At 50.8% G+C, this 18,716-nt stretch overlaps 1 protein-coding gene across 5 annotated transcripts in view; it reads right to left on the reverse strand.

Annotated features, from left to right (window-relative positions):
* ZBTB7C (zinc finger and BTB domain containing 7C) overlaps positions 1-18,716 on the reverse strand; it is a 328,498-nt gene that overhangs the window by 6,385 nt on the left and 303,397 nt on the right. For all 5 annotated transcript variants that reach the window (XM_037016809.2, XM_037016791.2, XM_037016816.2 and 2 more), the window contains one exon: positions 3,715-4,938. In XM_037016809.2, the coding sequence (XP_036872704.2) occupies positions 3,715-4,938 (1,224 nt within the window). The remainder of the gene's footprint in view (positions 1-3,714; positions 4,939-18,716) is intronic.

The raw sequence follows: 18,716 nt of genomic DNA on the forward strand, positions 1-18,716 counted from the left end.
GTGGGCAGGGAAGTGCTCACCAGTTATGGCAACTCCCCTTGTATGCAGAGAGGACAAACTCCATGTCTTCCCTGGCTTACGTGCTCCCCATTCTTCAGGCCCCATCCCAGGGGGAATGTCTGGCAGAGCCCTACCCTGACTTTTGTTCCTGGCTTCTAGACCTTCTGGGAATAGAAGGTAAAGGCCTCCCGACAGGGAGGGTATTGGGACCAACAGGACCGGCTGCAGCAGGAGCCTCCCTCTTCGTGGCTGGCGCAGGACCAACCTTTCTCAGGAAGAAAATGGTGACCTTGGACTAGGACAGGACGTGTAAACACACTTGGGCTTAGACAGAGGGACTTGGAGTTAAGTGATGATGGGGTGACCAGAGCTAGCAGGGGTCAGCCCGGACCAAGAAATCATAGTTTGGTTGCAGTTTTGAGGCCTTGCCAGGGGCTCCAGGGTGTCTCGCATCTGGAGGAACCAGTGGTGGGACAACTGGTGGGACTGAGCGAAACCTGAAGCCTACTTGGAGGTGAGGGTCCTGACACCAAGGAATGGACACCACCACAGTGGGCAGCTCGGCCTCTGTTCCCAGAGGACCATGGGATAAAGCAGCAGGCGGGGCTCTAGGGGTAGAAGGGGCGCTGTTGGGAGGACTTCCAGGCCCTTGCACCACATTGCAGGCCCCTCCGACACCCCAGAGGGGACAGGAGGTGGGGTCAGCATCAAGGAGAGAGGAAAGGAAGCCTGGCTAGAGAGCAGAAGCTCAGCTGTGATTAAGGGGAGATTCGGGTTCCAGAAATCTGGAGAGGAAAACAGCGTCCAAGAGGAGGACTTGAGGGCAGCAGGTTCAGGGACCCAGTCCCAGGGAGCGGCTGGGATTCTGGGAGTCTGGGAATTCCGAGCCAAAGAGGCAGCAGCTGCAGCTTGAGGTGGCTGCTGAAATGCCTCCAGTTGGGGAAAAAGGGAAGCTGGGCTGGGTGGTGGCTGCCAAAAGTCAGCCACAAAGGTCTCCCTGGAAAGGCAGCAGGGGACTTGGCTCCAGGGTTACAGTAAACCCTGACCTGGACGACCCAGGGGACCAAAAAGAATCCCTGCAGGCAGGTCTGGGGAAGGGGCAGGCGGGAAGTAAGGAACCAGCAATTCCGAAGAACGCGATGGGGAGGGGCCCAGGGGTGTTCAACAGGGACAGCCACAGCCCCTGGCAAGGATCAAGGCCCTTACGTGAGGAGGCCAGGAAACCTCCAACCACCCCCTCTCCCAGGTGTCTCTGCTCCTGGAAAGGGGGTCCCAAGAGCTTTTCTGATCTTTCTCAGGAGGGTCACAGCCCAGTGGGAATCAAGTGAGGGGGCAGTGCTGATGGGAGTGGGAAGGCAGCTGCTTCAGCTGGAGCCAGGACTGGGGGCCCAGGTGGCTGTCTTTCTGCTGAGCAGGAGGAAATTGGAGGGAGGGCAGGGCAAACACTGGACAGGAACAGCCCCAGGGCTGGTCTAGCCTGGAGGGGTGGTGAGGCTACAGGCACAGAGGCCACCCTAGTGATCATCGGGAATGTGCTGGGAGGGAGGGTTCTGGAATGCAACCCTCCTATACAACCCAGCATTGCTGCCCAGACCAGGGGGCCTACCGGGAGAACATACTAGTGTCGGAAGGGTCAGAAGGCTCTCTGCAGAGACTGACCAAGTTCAAAACCTCCCCAGGGAAGGCCAGGGCTCACAGACTGGCGTGGCCCTCCCAGAAAGCTGTGTGTGAGCAGGCCCAGGGGGTGGGAAGGGAGCCGGGGGCTGGGGTGTGGGGCAGGCTCGCTGGGTGGTACTCTGACACGCACATCCTGTTGAAGCCACGGACCAGTATCAGTCATCTGCGAAGGGGACAGGCATGGGAAGTTAGGGAGGTGGCCCTGGATGGCAGGAGGGGGCACTCTGGGCTGACTCAGGGGCTGGCTTTGCTGGGTCTGGCCTGTGAAGAGCAGGCGCCCAAGTCTTTGAAGCCATTCCGGGGATGGGTGAAGGGGTGGGGTTGGGGGTTGCTGGGAGTCACAGGCTGGAGATGAGTAAACCATAGGAATTAGACTGGGCTCTAGTTTCTCTCACTTGTTACCCCCATGCTGTAGCCAAGCCCTGTTCAGGTGTTCTAGCCTGGACCTGGGGGACTGAGGTGGATTCAGGGTAAGGGAGGGGGGAGGTGGGCAGGGCCAGCAGTGAGGGACAGCAGAGGGGAGGTGACTCTCGGGAACTTCGGGTTCCACTGCTCTGCGGCAGGACCAGGGGCACAGCACCCTGACATGTGTTGCCAGCTGGAGGGGGGCACCCTGCACCTGGAGATGTCCCCTCCACCAGCAGCTCAAAGCCTCTGGGAGGGATTCTTTTTGGGGTTTCCCTCACAGAAAAGCTGTGCAGGGACCCCACAGCCACCTTGGAAACAATCAGTGTCAGTGTTGTCCTTTGAAGCAGTCACTGGAGTTGCCTGTAGAGCTATTTTAGCAATGCCACTTTCACCTGAACATATTTCTGATACTCTTCTCTGGAAATTTCAAATAGAGTTTTCAAGCCACCCAACAGAGTAGTCCTCATTATTTTATAGGATTACTCTTATTTTTCCTCTGAAAAGCATCGCCCCGATTTGGTGCTTTCAACCTGCACTCTGTCCTCAAAGGCCAAAGCTTTGGGCCCACTGAGGAAAATGAAAAGAACGAGCCCCCAGCAGCTCCCAAAGATAAATTTCCCAGGGGATGTGAAGCAACAGCAGCACTGTGGGCATAAGTGTGGGTCTCTCTGGGTGCATTCTTTGATGGGGACTGTGGCAATGTGGGGAAAGGACCTTGTCTAGTAAGTCATGGTTGCCATCCTGTGGTGTGTGGTATCCACTAGGCTCTGTCCACATCCGACACACTGAAATGACCAAGCCCTGGTGCAAGGCCGCTCACAGAACTTTCCTCACTGTGGACATGGCTGGGAGGATCAGCTGCACACCAGTGACCACCAACAGCACCAACAGACCATATTTTCTCCAAACAAGGCCCATCACAACTTAGCAGTGGGCAAATCTGACCCCACATCATCCCACCAATCAGTTTTGAACACAAAAGTTGCCATGCAGGAGAAGGGACATAACATACTTGCTGAATGGGACGGAGTCTATGAAAGACGGTTTATGATGTATTAATATCACATTTCAAATTTTGTAACAGTGTGAAGCATAACCTTCTTGCTAACATGGGGAGTCAAGGGGAGAACATAAAGAGAGCCCAACTTTCAGGCCTGACCCAAAAGAGGATGAAAGGGCTTACAGGGCTCTCTACAGTCTTCTGGTCAGCTGAACATGCTGCAAAAAAAATAAAGGGGCTGCTGCCAACGGGAGTTTCCAACCGGCTTCTGTGGCTCTGCTGTTGGGGAGGGGAGAGGGAAGCCAACGAGCAAGGCGCAGAGGCCCCTCAATTCTGCTTTAACAGAGCTGGTCTGTTCTGACCTGTATTATGTCTTGGTCTTCCACCTAACATGGTATATAAGACAATAGTGTAGCTCCTACAAAAGGGTTTGAAAATCACTGCACCAGGTAACACCTAGCAGGCCATATAGCAATGAACTTGATGGGCATTTGGGGCCCAGTTGCGCCTCCCTTGAACTGGTCTCTCTGTTCCTCCAAGCCCTCTGCACCCCTCTCTGCTGTCATCCCCGTGGCCCCTGACCCCCTTGCAGCAGCCTGAAGACCCCGCCTGAGGGCTGTGGGACTCACCTGGTGAAGCGGACCTCGCAGATGTTGCACATGTATGGCTTCTCCCCCGTGTGGGTCCTCATGTGGCGCGGCAGCTTCCCGGCCCCCATAATGATTTTGTGGCAGATGGGGCACTGCTGGGAGGCCTTGGGCTTCAGCTTGCGCTCCTCTACCAGAGGCCAGGGTGGGAAGAGGCCCCCCAGGTGGGTGGCACTCAGGAAGTTGAGATAGGCACCGTAGTCATTCTCCGCCTTGATGGGGCCCAGCGGCCCCCCAGGAAGGTCTGGGAACATGTCCTTGAAGAAGTCGTTGGGGAAGGGCGGTGGTGGGGGTGGGGGCAGCTCCTCCTTCTCCTCCTCCTTGATCTTCCTGTGCTTGATGACCAGGTCTAGGGGCCCACTGTCCATGGGCTGCTCGGGCAGCTGTGCAAAGGCCCCGAAGTTCCCTGGCCAGAGGTGTGGGAAGAAGTCTGGGGCAAACGGAGATAAGGAAGGTCTCCGGTCAGGGATGCTGGCTTTGGGGCACAGGTTCTCCCTCAGCAGAGACTCAATGGAGAAGTCCCGGATCACACCCAGAGGGCCGGGGCTGCCGGCCGGGAAGGCGCTGGGGAAGGCTCGGGGCGGCTCTGAGAAGGCCTTCTCGGGGAGGTGGTCTGCCTCGGAGGGGCTCTGGTGGCAGCTCATGTCCGGGGGCTCAGGCAGAGTTTCTTGATCAGCAAAATCTTCCGTGTCATCATCCTCATCCTCTTCCTCCTCCTCCTCCTCCTCCTCTTCGTCCTCCTCATCCTCGTCATCCTCGTCATCGTCATCATCCTCCTTGTCCTCCTCCCCCCCGCCCCCACCAGGCTCCATGATCTCCAGGCACACATTCACAATGCACTGGATCTCCAGCATCCTGGCAGCATTGAGGATGTGCTGGACGTTGGAGGCGGTGATGGTGAGCGTGGAGGTGTAGGCGAACTCCAGGATGGCGGCCAGAGCCTCAGGCTGCACGAAGTCGATCTCATAGACGTAGGGCTGGCTGGCCAAGGTGCCAGCCGTGAAGAGTTTCTTGAAGTACTTGCTGCAGGCAGCCAGGACGGAGCGGTGGGTGCGGTACTCCTGCTCCTGCACCACCAGGAGCACGTCGCAGAGCAGGCCGTCATGCCGCTGCTCATTCAGGCTGCACAGGACCTCGCTGCTGTGGTTGGGGAAGGGAATGCCAATGAGCTCATCAATGCCATTGGCCATGTTCTCAGCCAGAGCCCTGCAGGGACACACAGAGAGGGAGACTGGGGTTAGAGGCATGGTCCCAGGAGGGGACAGCCAGCTCTGGGCTCTGGCCAGGCAGGCCAGGCTGGTGGGCATGCGGGACCATACCACTTCTGCCTCTGCTTAAGGCTTCTCCCTCCACCAGAAAGCCAGCCCTCCTCCCTCTCAGCTTTTCCAAATCCCACCTGCAATTCAGAGCCCTGCTTATAAATTGTGGCTTTTCACTGTTCCTCTGGGCTCTTTCCCTGGACCCCTGAGGCCCTTGGAGTTAGGCTTCTCATTGGGCAGCTGGTATGCTGCTTGGCAGAGGCAATGGGAGCTTCTCATGGGCATGATTTCACCGAATTCTACTTTGCTAATGTGCAGTTTTGGACTGCTAGGATGAGTGGTGGACAGCCATTCACATGAATGATGAAACTCACCGCTTACTCACACAGCATCTGCAGGTCAAGGGCCAAAGGGGGACTGACCCTTGGGTCTTATGACTCAGGGTTCCTGCTGGTAAAATGCTTTGGTTTATTTCACAAATCCTTTGACTTCTGTAGTAGACTAACTTTTTGCCACTGTTGGCTATTCTTAGGAGCTGAGTCGTGTCTCTCCCAAATTCAGTGGAAGTCTCAGCACCCAGTACCTAACAAGGTGATAGTAATTGTCTTTAGAGAGGTAATTATGGTTAAAATGAGCTCATATGAGTGGGTTCTAATCTAATCTGACTGCTGTTCTTATAAAAGGAGATTAGGACACACACACACAGAGGGGAGACACAGGGAGAAGACAGCCGTTTATGAGACAAAAAGAGAGGCCCAGGAGAAACCAACCCTGCTGACACCTTGATCTTGGACTTCCAGCCTCCAGAACCATGAGAAAATTAATTTCTGTTGTTTAAGCCACCTAGTTTGTGGCATGTCGTTACTGGCAGCCCTGGTATACTGACACAGGTATCGGGAATCTTATAACCAATTTGGGGGCACATTTCCAGTCAGGGAATGGGGGCCTTATGGCATAAGTTTTGCTTTCTGATCTTACTTCTGAAGTTTCTCTTCATTTGCAATTCTTGATTTTTTTTTCCTGCTAAATACTGACATCCTATATGTGTATATCCATGAGCCATTCACCTATAAATCATTTAAATTCAATATTAAATTTGAGTGCCTTGTTAGTTAATTTATCATGTCTGCATTCTGCTGCCCTCAGAGGAACATCCCCTGCAGAGAAAAGATACCTCTGAAATTCCTAGCAATCTATATAAAACTGAGGTGCTGCCAGTGAGAGCCGCCAGGAGGGAAGGTGCTGGACAGGGGACAACAGGAAGCACCTCCCTTCAGGGAGCAGAACTCACACCACATCAGCAGATTCAACCTGGACAGGCCTTCTAAATTTTTATCTCACATCAACTTAGGGCAAAGACTGATCATGACCCATGGATGAATTCTGGCCCTTTCTCTGGTGCAATTACAGTGGGGAGAAAAAGAAAAACAAAATCCAAAAGCCATGCGCCCCAGTGGGCAGAGCTTTGGGGAGCTCCACACATTTATCTTCTGGATGTTTCTGCCCTGGGACGGCAGATGCAGTGGGAGAGGAGGAGTGAGAAGTGGCAGGCCCATAATATGTGCCCCGAGTCGGGTCTGGAGGCACTGGGGACCCAGTGAGGCATGCAGGTTGCTGGGCTCTCCCCAACTCCATACCTCCTCCATCACAGAGAGCCTGAACAATCCCACCTGTGCAGGGCTTGGGGGTTTCCCAGAGGAAGGCCTCACTGCTTCCCCACCTTCTCATCTTTAAAAGGACCAGAGACCCTTCCAGCCATGCACTCATTCCTAAATAGTCAGTGGGTTTCTCCCCAGGCCAGGAATTGCTCTGGCCTCTGGGAATGCATAGAGAGCAGACCAAGAAGGCCCTTGCTCTAACAGAGCTTACAGGGACATAACAACCGTGATGAAGATATAGCAAAATTCACCAAAGAGCAATGAGATATCACTACACTCCTATCAGAATGGTTAAAATAGCAAATAGTGGTACACCAAATATTGGCGAGGATATGGGAAAACTAGATCACTTATACATTGCTGTTGGGAATGTAAAATGGCACAGCCTCTCTGGAAAGCAATTTAGTGGTTTCTTAAAAAATGAAATATGTAGACTAGTGGTTACCAAAGGGAAAGGGTGGTGGAGGGTGGGTGGGGAGGGAGGGAGAAGGGGATTGAGGGGTATTATACCCATGCAGGGGGCATAATGATATGGGTGAATGTAGTAAGCACATTATTTTTCATGTGAAACCTTCCTAAGAGTTTATATCAATGATATCTTAATAAAAAATAAATAAAAATAAAAATAAATTAATTAATAAAAATGAAATATGTAACGACCACGGCCCAGAAAGCAGACTCTTGAGCATTTATCCCAGATAAATGAAAACTTATGTCCACACAAAAACCTGTACACAAATATCACTAGCAGATTTGGCATAATGGTCAATGACTAGAAAGAACCCAGATGTCCTGGGTGAATGGTCAAGTTGTAGGATAGCCACGGCTTGGAGTACTAGTCAGCAGTCAAAAGGGAATGAGCTACTGATGCATTAAGAAACAAACTGGATAAACTCCAGAGCAAAAGGCCAATGTTAATAAATTACATGCTGTGTAATATCATTTACATAACATTCTTGAGGTGACAAAATTGCAGAAATAGAGAAGAGATGAGTGGTTGCTAGTGGCAAAGGAGGGAGGGGACAAGCAGGAGGTGGGTGTGCCTGCAAAGGGCAACATGAGGGATCATCCTGATGATGGACATGTTCTGTATCTTGACTGTAGCAATGTCACTATCTTGGCTGGTGTTATACTATGGCTTTGAAAGATGTTACCACTAGGGAAAACTGGGTAAAGGGTACATGAGATGTCTATATTGTTTCTTAAAACTACATATGAATTCAATTACATTAAAATAAAAAGTTTTATTTAAAAACCCCAAATAATAGGGAACAACCTAAGTCAATCAATACATCTCCCCCACCCCAGCTCTATCTATCATCTGTCTATTGGTAGCTGTGCATGAAGCCTCGGGTTTGAGTGGGGGTACGCTATGTTACCCAGGGTGGTCAGGGAAGGCCTCCTTGAGGAAATGTCCTTTGAGCTGAGGCATGGATGGTGAGACAAATCCAGTCATGGGATGATGTAGGGAACAGTGTTCTAGGCTGTGGGAACAGCACGTGCAAAGTGGGCAGTCCCACCAAGGTACTTTAGTTCCAGGGGGCAAGCTCTAAATGGCCATTTAACTTTGTTCATGTCTATTGAAAAACCATTCCACTTCTGCATTTCTCCAGGGGGCTTAGATGGACCACACCTACCTAGACCCCACTGAGGTCCTGTGTAGGGCTTCCTTCCTTCTCTCTTGACCAGGGAGGGTGCCCCAGGCCACAGGCCTCAACCATCTGTGCCACAGAGAACACTTGGTGATGAACCCTTGATGACTTCTGTCACTTATTTTATCCAGCCATATACTACAACTAATTTTATTTGTGTCTCGGCATCTCTTCTAGACTGTAAGCTGCTTGAGGGCAGACTGTCATTACAGTGCTTAGCACAGTCCTGGCACACAGGCAGTGCAGGTCTCTGGCATGGGCTCAGCAGCACTGAAATTATGGTGGTGCAGGTGGTTCACCCTGCAGTGGCACCACATATAAGGGGGGTGGCAGACTCAAAGATGCACCCCCTTCATGATGGTAAGAATTCATGTCCTTGTGTGATCCTCTCCCATGTGAATAGGGCTAATCTGTGTAACCAATGAGATTTGTGAAAGTGATGGCAAATGACTTCCGAGATTAGGTCATAAAAGATGAGGTCATCCTGGGGAAGCCAGCTGCCATATCATGAGGACGTTCAAGCAGCCCTATGGAGAGGTCCACCGACCCCAGAGCACATGAGCCCCGGGCAGGCCTTGGGATGACAACAGCCCTGCTGACACCCTGACTGCAGCTGCATGGAAGACAGGGAACCAAACCACTTAGCTGAGCTGCTTGTGAATTTCTGACCCACAGAAATGTTTATTCTTTCTAAGTTTTAAGTTGCTAAATTTTTGAGTAATCTATTTTGCAGCAGTCAACAATATTGGGGCACTATTCACCTCGTAGGCACCATAGACTTGTGATATTTATCCTGACAATCTCCTGGCAGGTGGCAGTTGAATGCTTCCATCTAATAAAATCAGTATATATCACTGTTTTGATAGATGGAAGCAAATGGGTTGAGGAAATGACACTTCTTCTAATTCCCACATAACTACCAAATGGCTAGCAGGGTCCTTCTTTGCCCTCAGAGGGATCCTCTCATCTGAAAAGATGGTTTGTGAATGAAACAAAACTTCAACTATTAAAATCCCAAATCAGTAAAACCCCAGAAAATTAGTTCTTTATGGAAAGCCAGTTTTCTTGCTTGCTAAGGGTTATTCCTTTAAAGACAAAAATGTTTTAAACGTTTTTCAGGGACAATTCCCACTTTTCCTTAAGCATTTCTCTATCTTCTCAAATAGAGGAGACATAACCTGTTGGATGTGTGTCTCATTCGAGCCCACTGAGGAATGGACGGTGGCTGTTGCTATGTTAAATGCCTGTTTCCAGTGCACTCGGAGCCAAGTCTATTTGGGACTGAGAATCAGGAACCTGTAGCTGTGTGACTCTGGGAGGCCCCTCTGCCTCTCTGGGCTTCTGTTTGCTCATCTTGTCATTGGATGGTTATCAGATTTTTGATAACTGGTGTTATGACTGTGAGAAGCTAGAGGTGCAAAGGGGATCTGTAGATGAGGAAGGGCAACAGGGCTGGGGTCCTCCGGACTCAAAGGCTGGCCTGCCGGCAGCGGCTACATAGTGTGCCTTGGTTTGGAGCCTCTGACCCATTCTCAGAGGAGTAGAGGGAACCTCCTAGCTGGGGGCTTTTTTTCCAGGCGGGGGCCGGGGCCACTGCTTGCTGTTTTATTGTCTCTTTGAGCAGAAGGGCCCCTGCCCTGCGCTCTAGGCTCTAGGAGCTTCTCCCGTGACCCTAAGATTCCCATGCCCTGGAAGGCCACAGACAGCAGTGTCCCGTGGGGTATGCCCCGTCCCGCCCCCACCTCCTCGCCCAGGCCCTCCATCACAGAGCCAGGGCCCGCTGTCCAAGAATAACACACTCAGGAAAGAGAATCTCTCTCTCTCTCTCTCTCTCTCTCTCTCTCTCTCTCTCTCTCTCTCTCTCTCTCACTCACACACACACACACACACACACACACACACACACACACACACGAGAAACAAAATCTCAACAGCCAGGAGAGGCTTAATGCAAAGGATGAACCTCTGGTAGGGAGGGTATAGAAAAAAACATATACATCAGAAATAAAGTAGGAGGAGGGAGAGAGGGGAAGAGGAGCTTGGAAATGCAGGAAGGGAACTAAAGAGGAAGAAGGCAAGTGTGGGGCGGGTGAAACCGTTTCAGGTGTGGTCACCATTCCAGAGGACATGAGGCTTGCCACAGTCTCCCCTGCCCTCTGCCCTCAGCAGAAGGTTCTAGAGCCCAGGTATGTACAAGTGGCCCTGTCTGACAAAGGCACTCCTCATCTCTGCGCCTCGGTTTATTCAACTGTAAAATGAGGATATTACTCACTCCAGGCAGTCTACCTGTGTTCCCCTCCCTGCCTACCAAGAGAAGGATCATGCCCTCAGACTGCCAGCAAAAGACAGGGCAGGGTGCTTCTAGGAGAGGGGCAGAGAAGTGGCGGGTGGGGTGACTGGAAGGGGCACCTAGGGCTCTGACTCACAGAAATGCACTGTAGAAGGCTGGCTCTGGAAGTTCTCCAGCACTCACTTCTTGAGTGTGACCTGAATTTTTGTTTTTATTTGTGTTCTGTTCTAACCAAATCAATCAAGTGATTGAGTCAGCATTTACAGTAATAGCCAGCACTAGCTACCATTTAGGAAGGTCGTGTAACATGTCGGCCATTGACCCTCTAATCCCTCCTCAATCGACACAACTCTGACAGGCACATATTTTTATCATCACCTCCAATTTAGAGGTAAAGAAACAAGCTTGAAGAGGGTAAGTAACTTGCAAATGCCACAGCCAGCAAGTGTTTGAGCCAGGATTTGAACTCATTGCATTTGGTGCCAAAACATTTATTTATTCCCTTTAACCACACTTTCCCCTACACATTCCAACTTGGAGGCAGGGGGACTAGAACCTTCCCCTGCAAAGGTTGTCTCTTACTTTAGAGATTTGATCAGAGCCAGAGCTGAGGGATATCAACCAGGGAGGTGAGACCCATACATGCCTGGGGGGCTCAGTACCGAGTGTAAATGGGAGGTATAGACAGAAGGGCACTGGAACCCTATGGACTGTGGGCTCAGGGCAGGCTCTTGGGAGGAGGGGTCTTGTCTGAGCTGTGAATGCTAGAGAGGATTTCACTGGGCAGTGGACAGGAAGACCCTGCCCCACATCATTTGGATTGGGAAGGCTTTGGAGTCCCAGAATCCCCTCTGAAAATGTGTTTAACCTGTGTGCTGAATGGAATCACACAAGAATCCATGCTCAGCCATCATGTGCCTAAAGTTGACTGATGGCCATTTGACAACATGGGCCCTACATGCGTGGCAGAGGGTGAAGGCCCTGCTCTCAGACCCCCAGGGTCCACATCCTGGCTCCCCCGTTGACGGCATCTGGGACGTACCGTTGCCCTTCCTGAGCTCAGTGCACAGTGGGGATGGTAATAGTGTCTACCTCACCAAGAAGCTGTGTGGATCAAATGAGGTGAGATACACACAGAGTGCTTCCTGGTACACAGTAGGGGCTTCACCAATGTTAGCAGTTACGAAGTCCAGGAAGGACACAGAGCCCTAATAGGTGTCTTGTCTTGGCCAAGGGATGTAAGACCATCCTGGGAACTTTTTTGCCTTCTGCATAGTTTTGCAGAGATCCACACTAGTTAAGCACCTCTCCCAAAGATACTCTCAGAACAGCCCTTACAAACTCCAGGGCCACCACTGGCATGGGTAGGGCATTGGAATCTTCCAAGGTCCTTTCATGCCTCTTGCCTCATGTACTCCCAACCCAACAAGGCAAGCATAAGATTTATGCCCATTTTACAGATGAGGAAAATGAGGCACAGAGTAGAGCCTCTACCCAAGGTCACATGGTGAACGAGTGTCAGAGTTGGAACTAGAACGAGGGTGTTCTGATGTCCAAGCCTGTGCTGCCTCTGACAGACCACTGTGCCCCCAGCTAGGTGCAGGGTTGCCTGGCTAATTGGGAACTCATGTTTTAGGATTGGTTTTGCTAGGAATGTGAAGTTCAGGATAGGAAATCATATATTCCTGCTGCCCTCAGTTATCTGTGAAACAGGGAAGTCACTGCATGGATCTCACCTGCTCCAGGGCAGGGTCAGTTTCTTACATGTCTGTATCATTCTCAGAATGCCATCAAGCAGGAACATAGTAGATGCTGAACGAATGAGATCACTTCAGATACACTGTTAGGATATACTTGAAGTAACAAAAGGTAGTGGGGTGGCCCCAACCCTCTGCCTTGAGGGCATCTGACATTTGAACAGCACCCTGTCCTTCATAAGGCACTTGCAGTCATTCATTTTATCCTTATTATGATCCCAGTTTGATGTGGATCAGACAGGCTGAGTGACCTGCCCCAAGTCACTCTGCTAGAAAACAGCAGGGTAGGGACTTGATTGCTGCTCCAGTCCCATCTCTTTCCTGTCCCCACAGCTGCCTTGGTGGTGTGACTTTCAGAATAATTCTAGTGATTTGATCTGCAAGTCCAGCACCTCCCTGAATCCTGCTCAGCTCAGCAAACCTGGGGCCAGGATGATGCTTCCATTTGCCAAATCCCCAGGGCGGCTGGCCCAGACAGCAGCCTCCCACTGACCAGGAGTGACCCACCCAACCTCTGGCCTCCAGCTCCTCTCTGCCTGGCCCGGGAGCTTCAAAGCCACTTGGTGGAGTTAGTGGCTATGAGGATGAGGGGGCTGCATAGGAATTGAGAAGGGATGTCAATTTTTTTGTAAACCTGGCACGGAGGCTGGGCAGCAGCTACCTGCAGCCTGTGAGCAGGTCCTTACACCCTGTGGTCTGTGTAGGCACAAATACCTACAAGGGACTGGTGGGCCAAGGCAGGAGAGAGTGCAGGGAGGCCTGGCCCCAGAAGCTGGCCAGCCCTGAGGATCTCTTCTGGGTGTGCCCCACTCTTCCCTTGGCAGGGCAGCCACACCCTTGGGCCCCAGAATGCCCCAGAGCCTCAGCTTCAGCCGCCTAGACCTTGAGGCTAGACATGTGGGCTGGGAAACTAGGCAGGGCCACTTCAACACCCAGCCTGCACCCCGCCTACCAGAGCACCCCAGGAAGAGCCCACAGCTGGGTGAAGCCAGCCCCACCTGCACTGCCCCCTGCCAGGACACGCCCAGAGCCCACAGTCCCAAGCTGGCTTTGGACCCAGGGCTTGGAACTGGTTGGTTTCTGTAAAATGAGCCCAAGCTTGCTTCCTCTGCCCAAGGCGAAGGCCATGCCAGATGTTCCCTTACAGCTGGAATTCAGGCCCTTCTTGCATCACACAACTATGCTCCCCTTTTGTCTTTTCCCCCAGTGCCTAGACCCCCACCCATAGGACAAGACACGTGAGGCCCAGGGAGAGGCCAGGCATGGGAGTCAGGCATTCCCGGGTTCTTATCCCAGCCACAGTTTCCCATAGTCTCTAGTCTGGGGCCTGAGGGTTTTTCTCCTGAGGCCAGGCATTCAAATTCCTGCATCACTGTTTTTGCTGAAGCCCCTGAATTAGCCATGCCACAGATCTGTTGAGCTTTATATTCTGAGACGCTTGTCCACATCTATTTTTCTCCATATGTTTTCCCACAGAAAGAATTGTGTGGCCCTCTTTGCTGCTGAGAAACCTAAGCTCATGCAGGGAAATTGACTTGCCCAAGGTCACAGAACTAGGTAAATAAGAGAGATCACAGTCCTTCTGACTTGTAGCCCAGACTATGTCACCTGTATCACACTGTAGCCCTTGCCAACCCCCCACGCTCGCCATATTACCACCTCCATCTCTCCCACATTCTGCATTGGTTTGGTTTGATCAGGACAAGGTCTAGGACCACCCGTAGGGGTTGGTGTAGGGGCTAAAGCCAGGGTGAGCTTCTAGCCCCCAAAATTCTTGCAGGGATGAAACATACACTATGGACAGACTTGAGGGGTACCTGAGAGATGGGTGAAGGGCAGCTTGGCACCTGGGGTTTCATGATGGGTGTATCTGAGTGTCACAGCTGTTAACCACCCCCAGTAGAAACCCCTTCTTTAGCATCTGGGTGACCCCAAAGTGGGTGTGCCAGGGCCCCTGCCCCCCTCCTCTTGTCCCCTTGCCCCAGGGACGGCTCAGACCCTTTACTTTTCAAAGCACTTTCACCTCCTTGGTGGTAGGTGAGGCCAGTATTCTGTTCATTTTACAGACAAGGAACAAAAGTGAAATGAGGTTAAGGTCACAAAGCAAGGGGGTTAAATGACTGTCAGAGGCCTCACATGTCCCCTGGGGCCATTGATATTTTTTACTGCCCTGTTCAGTAGTCTTGCAGGAAAAATAGAAAGAGTGGGTTCTCTAGGGGCCTCAGGAATGCAAGGAGGGCCTCTGCCCTGGGCTGGAGGGAGGCTGGAGGGGCTGGGGGCTGGCACAGCAGGCCAGAGGGGAGGGCTGCATCACTGAAGGCTAGAGCACTGGCCAGCTGGTCCATGGGGGTCTGGGCCAGACAAAGAAAGTGGTGCCCCTTCAAGCTGTTGTCTTTTATTTCATTGTACTGAATTTTCTAGAGGGTGGGGTAGGGGTGGGAGGAAGATTTGTTTTCTTTTAAGAAAAATTGCACACCTCTTAATGTTCAAAATAAAGGATTTACTACCCATGTTTATTACAGGTGATTTCCTGAGCCAGAAAACTCCTTGGGAGGCTTATTAAACCTTATGAAACCACTGAAAATTTAGATAATAAAATAAATCACTTGTCTCCCTTAAACAGCACTAGGCCCTGGGTTCCTGAGTTGCAGGGTACCAGCTGGTCTGCCAGCGTAGGCACCAACTCACTGCGGCAGGTGGGGGCCACCCAGCAGCTCACTGGGGTGATACTCTTTCCAGCATTTCTACCCAAAGGTGCCAGTAGAGGAGGGGGGCTGCTTTAGATGCTACTAGTTTAGGGGTGGACACCTGGGTTAAATGGCATCTTATTCAACTCTTCCTGGGGACATCTTAGTGTTGCTTCTAGAAGGCACCAGGGAGGTGGCTCAGGTGGCCAGCCTCAGTGTGCGCTGCTCACGTGCCACCCTGACCCAAGTGCCAAGCCTGTGCCATGCTGCTGCTCCAGGGGACTTCACGGTGGGAGAAGGGAAAGTGGGCGATGGGAGCAGGCCATGGCTGAAGCAGAGAAAGGCTGCGTTCTGTCTTGGGACAGAGTAGGACTGAGGGGCCGAGAAATGCCCTGGTGTCAGTAATCAAAGAGGTGCTAAAACCCCTTTGGGGAGGAAGTACAATTAAAGCCTAAATTTACAATTCGTCTCTGCTCCAAGCTCAGTTCTCTAAGCTTCAGTTTCTTCTCTAAGGTAAGAGGAAGAGACTGTGAAGGTCCTGTACTGTCCCCCACTCGATGGTTCTGTGGTGTCCTCCAAGGAACCCACTTAAATATTTTGGTTCCAGGGTTGACGCTTTGATTTCGAGGTCATGAACAGCTCAACTTCAAAGGTCTCTCTTCTGCTGCACCCAAGGCTATGGATATCCTGATTGTCCCCCCACCCCAGGTATCTCAGGGATACTGCCAGGTGACACAGGGAAATAAGTGCGAACACACATTGGGATTTTAGAGGATGGGCGTTCTACCAAGTCAGGTGGGGGGTGGGGGTCAGACAGGGACACAGCTTGATGGAGGTACGATATTTGGGAAACAAAGGGTTAATTATGATCTTCTTCCAGCCGACAGATTTCAAACTGGTAAGTGAGATGTACTAAGGGCTCCTTTGGTGCCAGTTGCTGTCCTGAATATTTTACGTAGATTCTCTCACTTAGTCTAGTGTCGTTGTTACCCCATTTTTCAAGTGGGAGAACCAAGGAAGAGCTAGGACTTGACCCCCAGAGGTTGGGCTCCAGGTTTCCTAAACAGGCTGAAAGGCCGCCTCTCAGCTCCTTAGAATTAACCCATTTTGTTAAGAGCTGCAGAAACAAGGATGAAAGGGATGGAATCTTAAGAACTCACAGGAGAGTGGGAGACAGAGAGAAGTGAAGAAAATACCCACCACCAGAGCTAAGTCTAGCCTAGAGGCATGAACAGGGTCCGTTGGGGGCAGGAGGCAGGGGCTCTGCTGGGGTCAGGGAGGGGAGTCCACCAGGAAGTGCTGCTGGAGCTGAGCTCTGAGGCCCCCAGGTGGCCATGGGTGTGGGGCAGGGGAAGGAGAACATTCCAGCAAAGAGCAGTGTGTGGAAAGTAAGGCACAGAAACTGGAGCTTAGCATGACTGGAGCATTGCATAGTGGGAGTGCTGGGATCCAGGGCAGAGGCTCAGTTCAGAGAGACAAGTCCAGGGCAGGTAGCAGGGATGTCTGCTGCCTACTGTGGTGAGAATCTGGGCTGGCAGGTGATGGTGAGGCAGGGAAATGAGGCCTCACAAGCATTTGGACCATCTAAGAGGCCATGGGATGGAAGTCAGGAAAGGTTTGGAACTGGAGAAAAACCTTCTTGGTGTTGCATTTGAGGATGGGTGGCATCAATGACAGGCGGGCCTGGAAAGGTAGGAACGGGTGGCTGGAAACCAGCTAGGAGATTGTTCTGGCCCATGAAGCCACTCCCTGTTATTCACAGCCATGTGTCTGCCCCAGACTTTGGATGGGGTGGGGTGGGGAGGGCCTCCAGTGGGGAGGAGCTGTGGGAGGAAGAAGGGCAGAATCACACTCCAAGTTCTTCCAGGTATAAGATGTCTGACTTACGCCTCGGCCTTGAAAAACACTTCTGCCTCCCTGCAGTTGTCCGCTTCAATTTGGAGAGAAGGCCCAGATCAGTGGCCTGGCCTGATAGCCTCAAGGATCCCAGCCCTGCCTGTGTTTTCCAAAGGAAGTGAAACCTCAGATTTGCCTCCCAGCTTGCACTTTTCTTCTAAGCAGATGCCTCCACCCTGAGAACAGCCTGGTCTTTGGCAGGGAAGAACAAACTGGAGGCTTGCAATTTTCAGGCTTAATTGCACAGTTACATATAATATTATTATATAGATTTTTATTTCACAGAGAAAGTCCAAGCATTTCCTTTTCCTATTTATACTTAAGCCCAATCTCTCCTCTGCTATAATTTCCCTCCTTGCCCACTGCCGAAGCTCATGGCTGTTTGGTTCCAGAAGCCTTTTCCAAAGAAAGGACAATTAGGATGTGAGTGGCAACTCTGTCACAAGTGGTTTACTCATGGACTGTCAGTCAATTAATAAATGTTATTGATCACTCACTGTGTGCTTAACTTGGGCTTCAGACTGTGTGATCTTTTGAATAAGACCCCAAACCTGCTTTTGAGGGGCTTCTTGCCTAACTGAGCAGGGAAGACTAACCCACAGCAAATTATTAGAAAGAGGAACCGAGAAGGAACCCAGTGTGGGCTGGGTCCTACAGTAAGTGATAGATGGGTGTCTGGGTTACACAGCTGTCTGGGCAGGACCCCAGTGCCAAGCAGTCATGATGGAGAAACTGTATATTGGTGTGCAGCAAGTGCCCTCTTTTGAACACGGCCCCCAGCCATAAGAGCCCAGCACCAAGGGCAAACCTCCTCGCCGACTCTGGAGAGGGTGCCTCCCCTGTCAGCACCTTACAGAGTAACTACCCTCCCCCACCTTGCCCACCACCACTCATCTGCCATTTGCATGAGGATTTTGGTCTCCAGACTAGTCATCAATTACACTGAAAACATTCTCACAGGAATCTCCACCCCCACCTCCCCCAGCCCAGAGAAGCCTGGCTGACCCACTGTTGGGCAGAACCGGCTCAGTGATTTCTTCGCATCTAGGAAGTCTGGGCCGGCTTTGAAGTCTGAAGATCAAAAACGTTGAATCAGAAATACAAGGTTAAAAAGTTAGAGAAGAGTTGGCAACAAAACATCATTATTTGCAGATGATATGATTGGATGCTTTCCTATACAAATAAAAGACAACTTATTTGGCAACAGAAGTAGATAAAACACCTAGGAATAAACTCATAAGAAATGTGCAAGATGCATACAAAGAAAGTTTTAAAACATGACCAAACGCTCTTTAAAAACACTTAAATGAAATAATATACCCTGCTTTTGGATAGGGAGCCACAATATTGTAAACATGCCAATGTCCCCTAAAGGTTCAATAAATGCAATATGATGCCAATAAAAATATCAACCAGAATTTGTATTGAAATTAGATAAGCTAACTCTAGAGCTCATATAGAAAAATCATCATTTAAGAATAGCCAAGAGGTTTTTGAAACAGATGATTAATGGGGGTAGGGGGACTAGACTTATGAAATATAAAAACATATTATGAAGCCATAAAAATAAAATATTTGGTACTAGATCATGAACAGAGAGGCGGATCAATAGAAAGTCATAGACAGTCTATAAAAAGACACATAAATTCATATACATATAGTAAAGGTGGAATTTCAATTTTTAAGATGGATCTTTCAATAAATGGGATTGAGACAACTGGCCAATAATGTACGAAACAAAATAAAACTTGGATCGTTCCCTCACTCCTTATGCCAACACAAATG

This window comes from Manis javanica, chromosome 9, assembly GCF_040802235.1.
Source record: "Manis javanica isolate MJ-LG chromosome 9, MJ_LKY, whole genome shotgun sequence".
Lineage (NCBI taxonomy): Eukaryota > Metazoa > Chordata > Mammalia > Pholidota > Manidae > Manis > Manis javanica.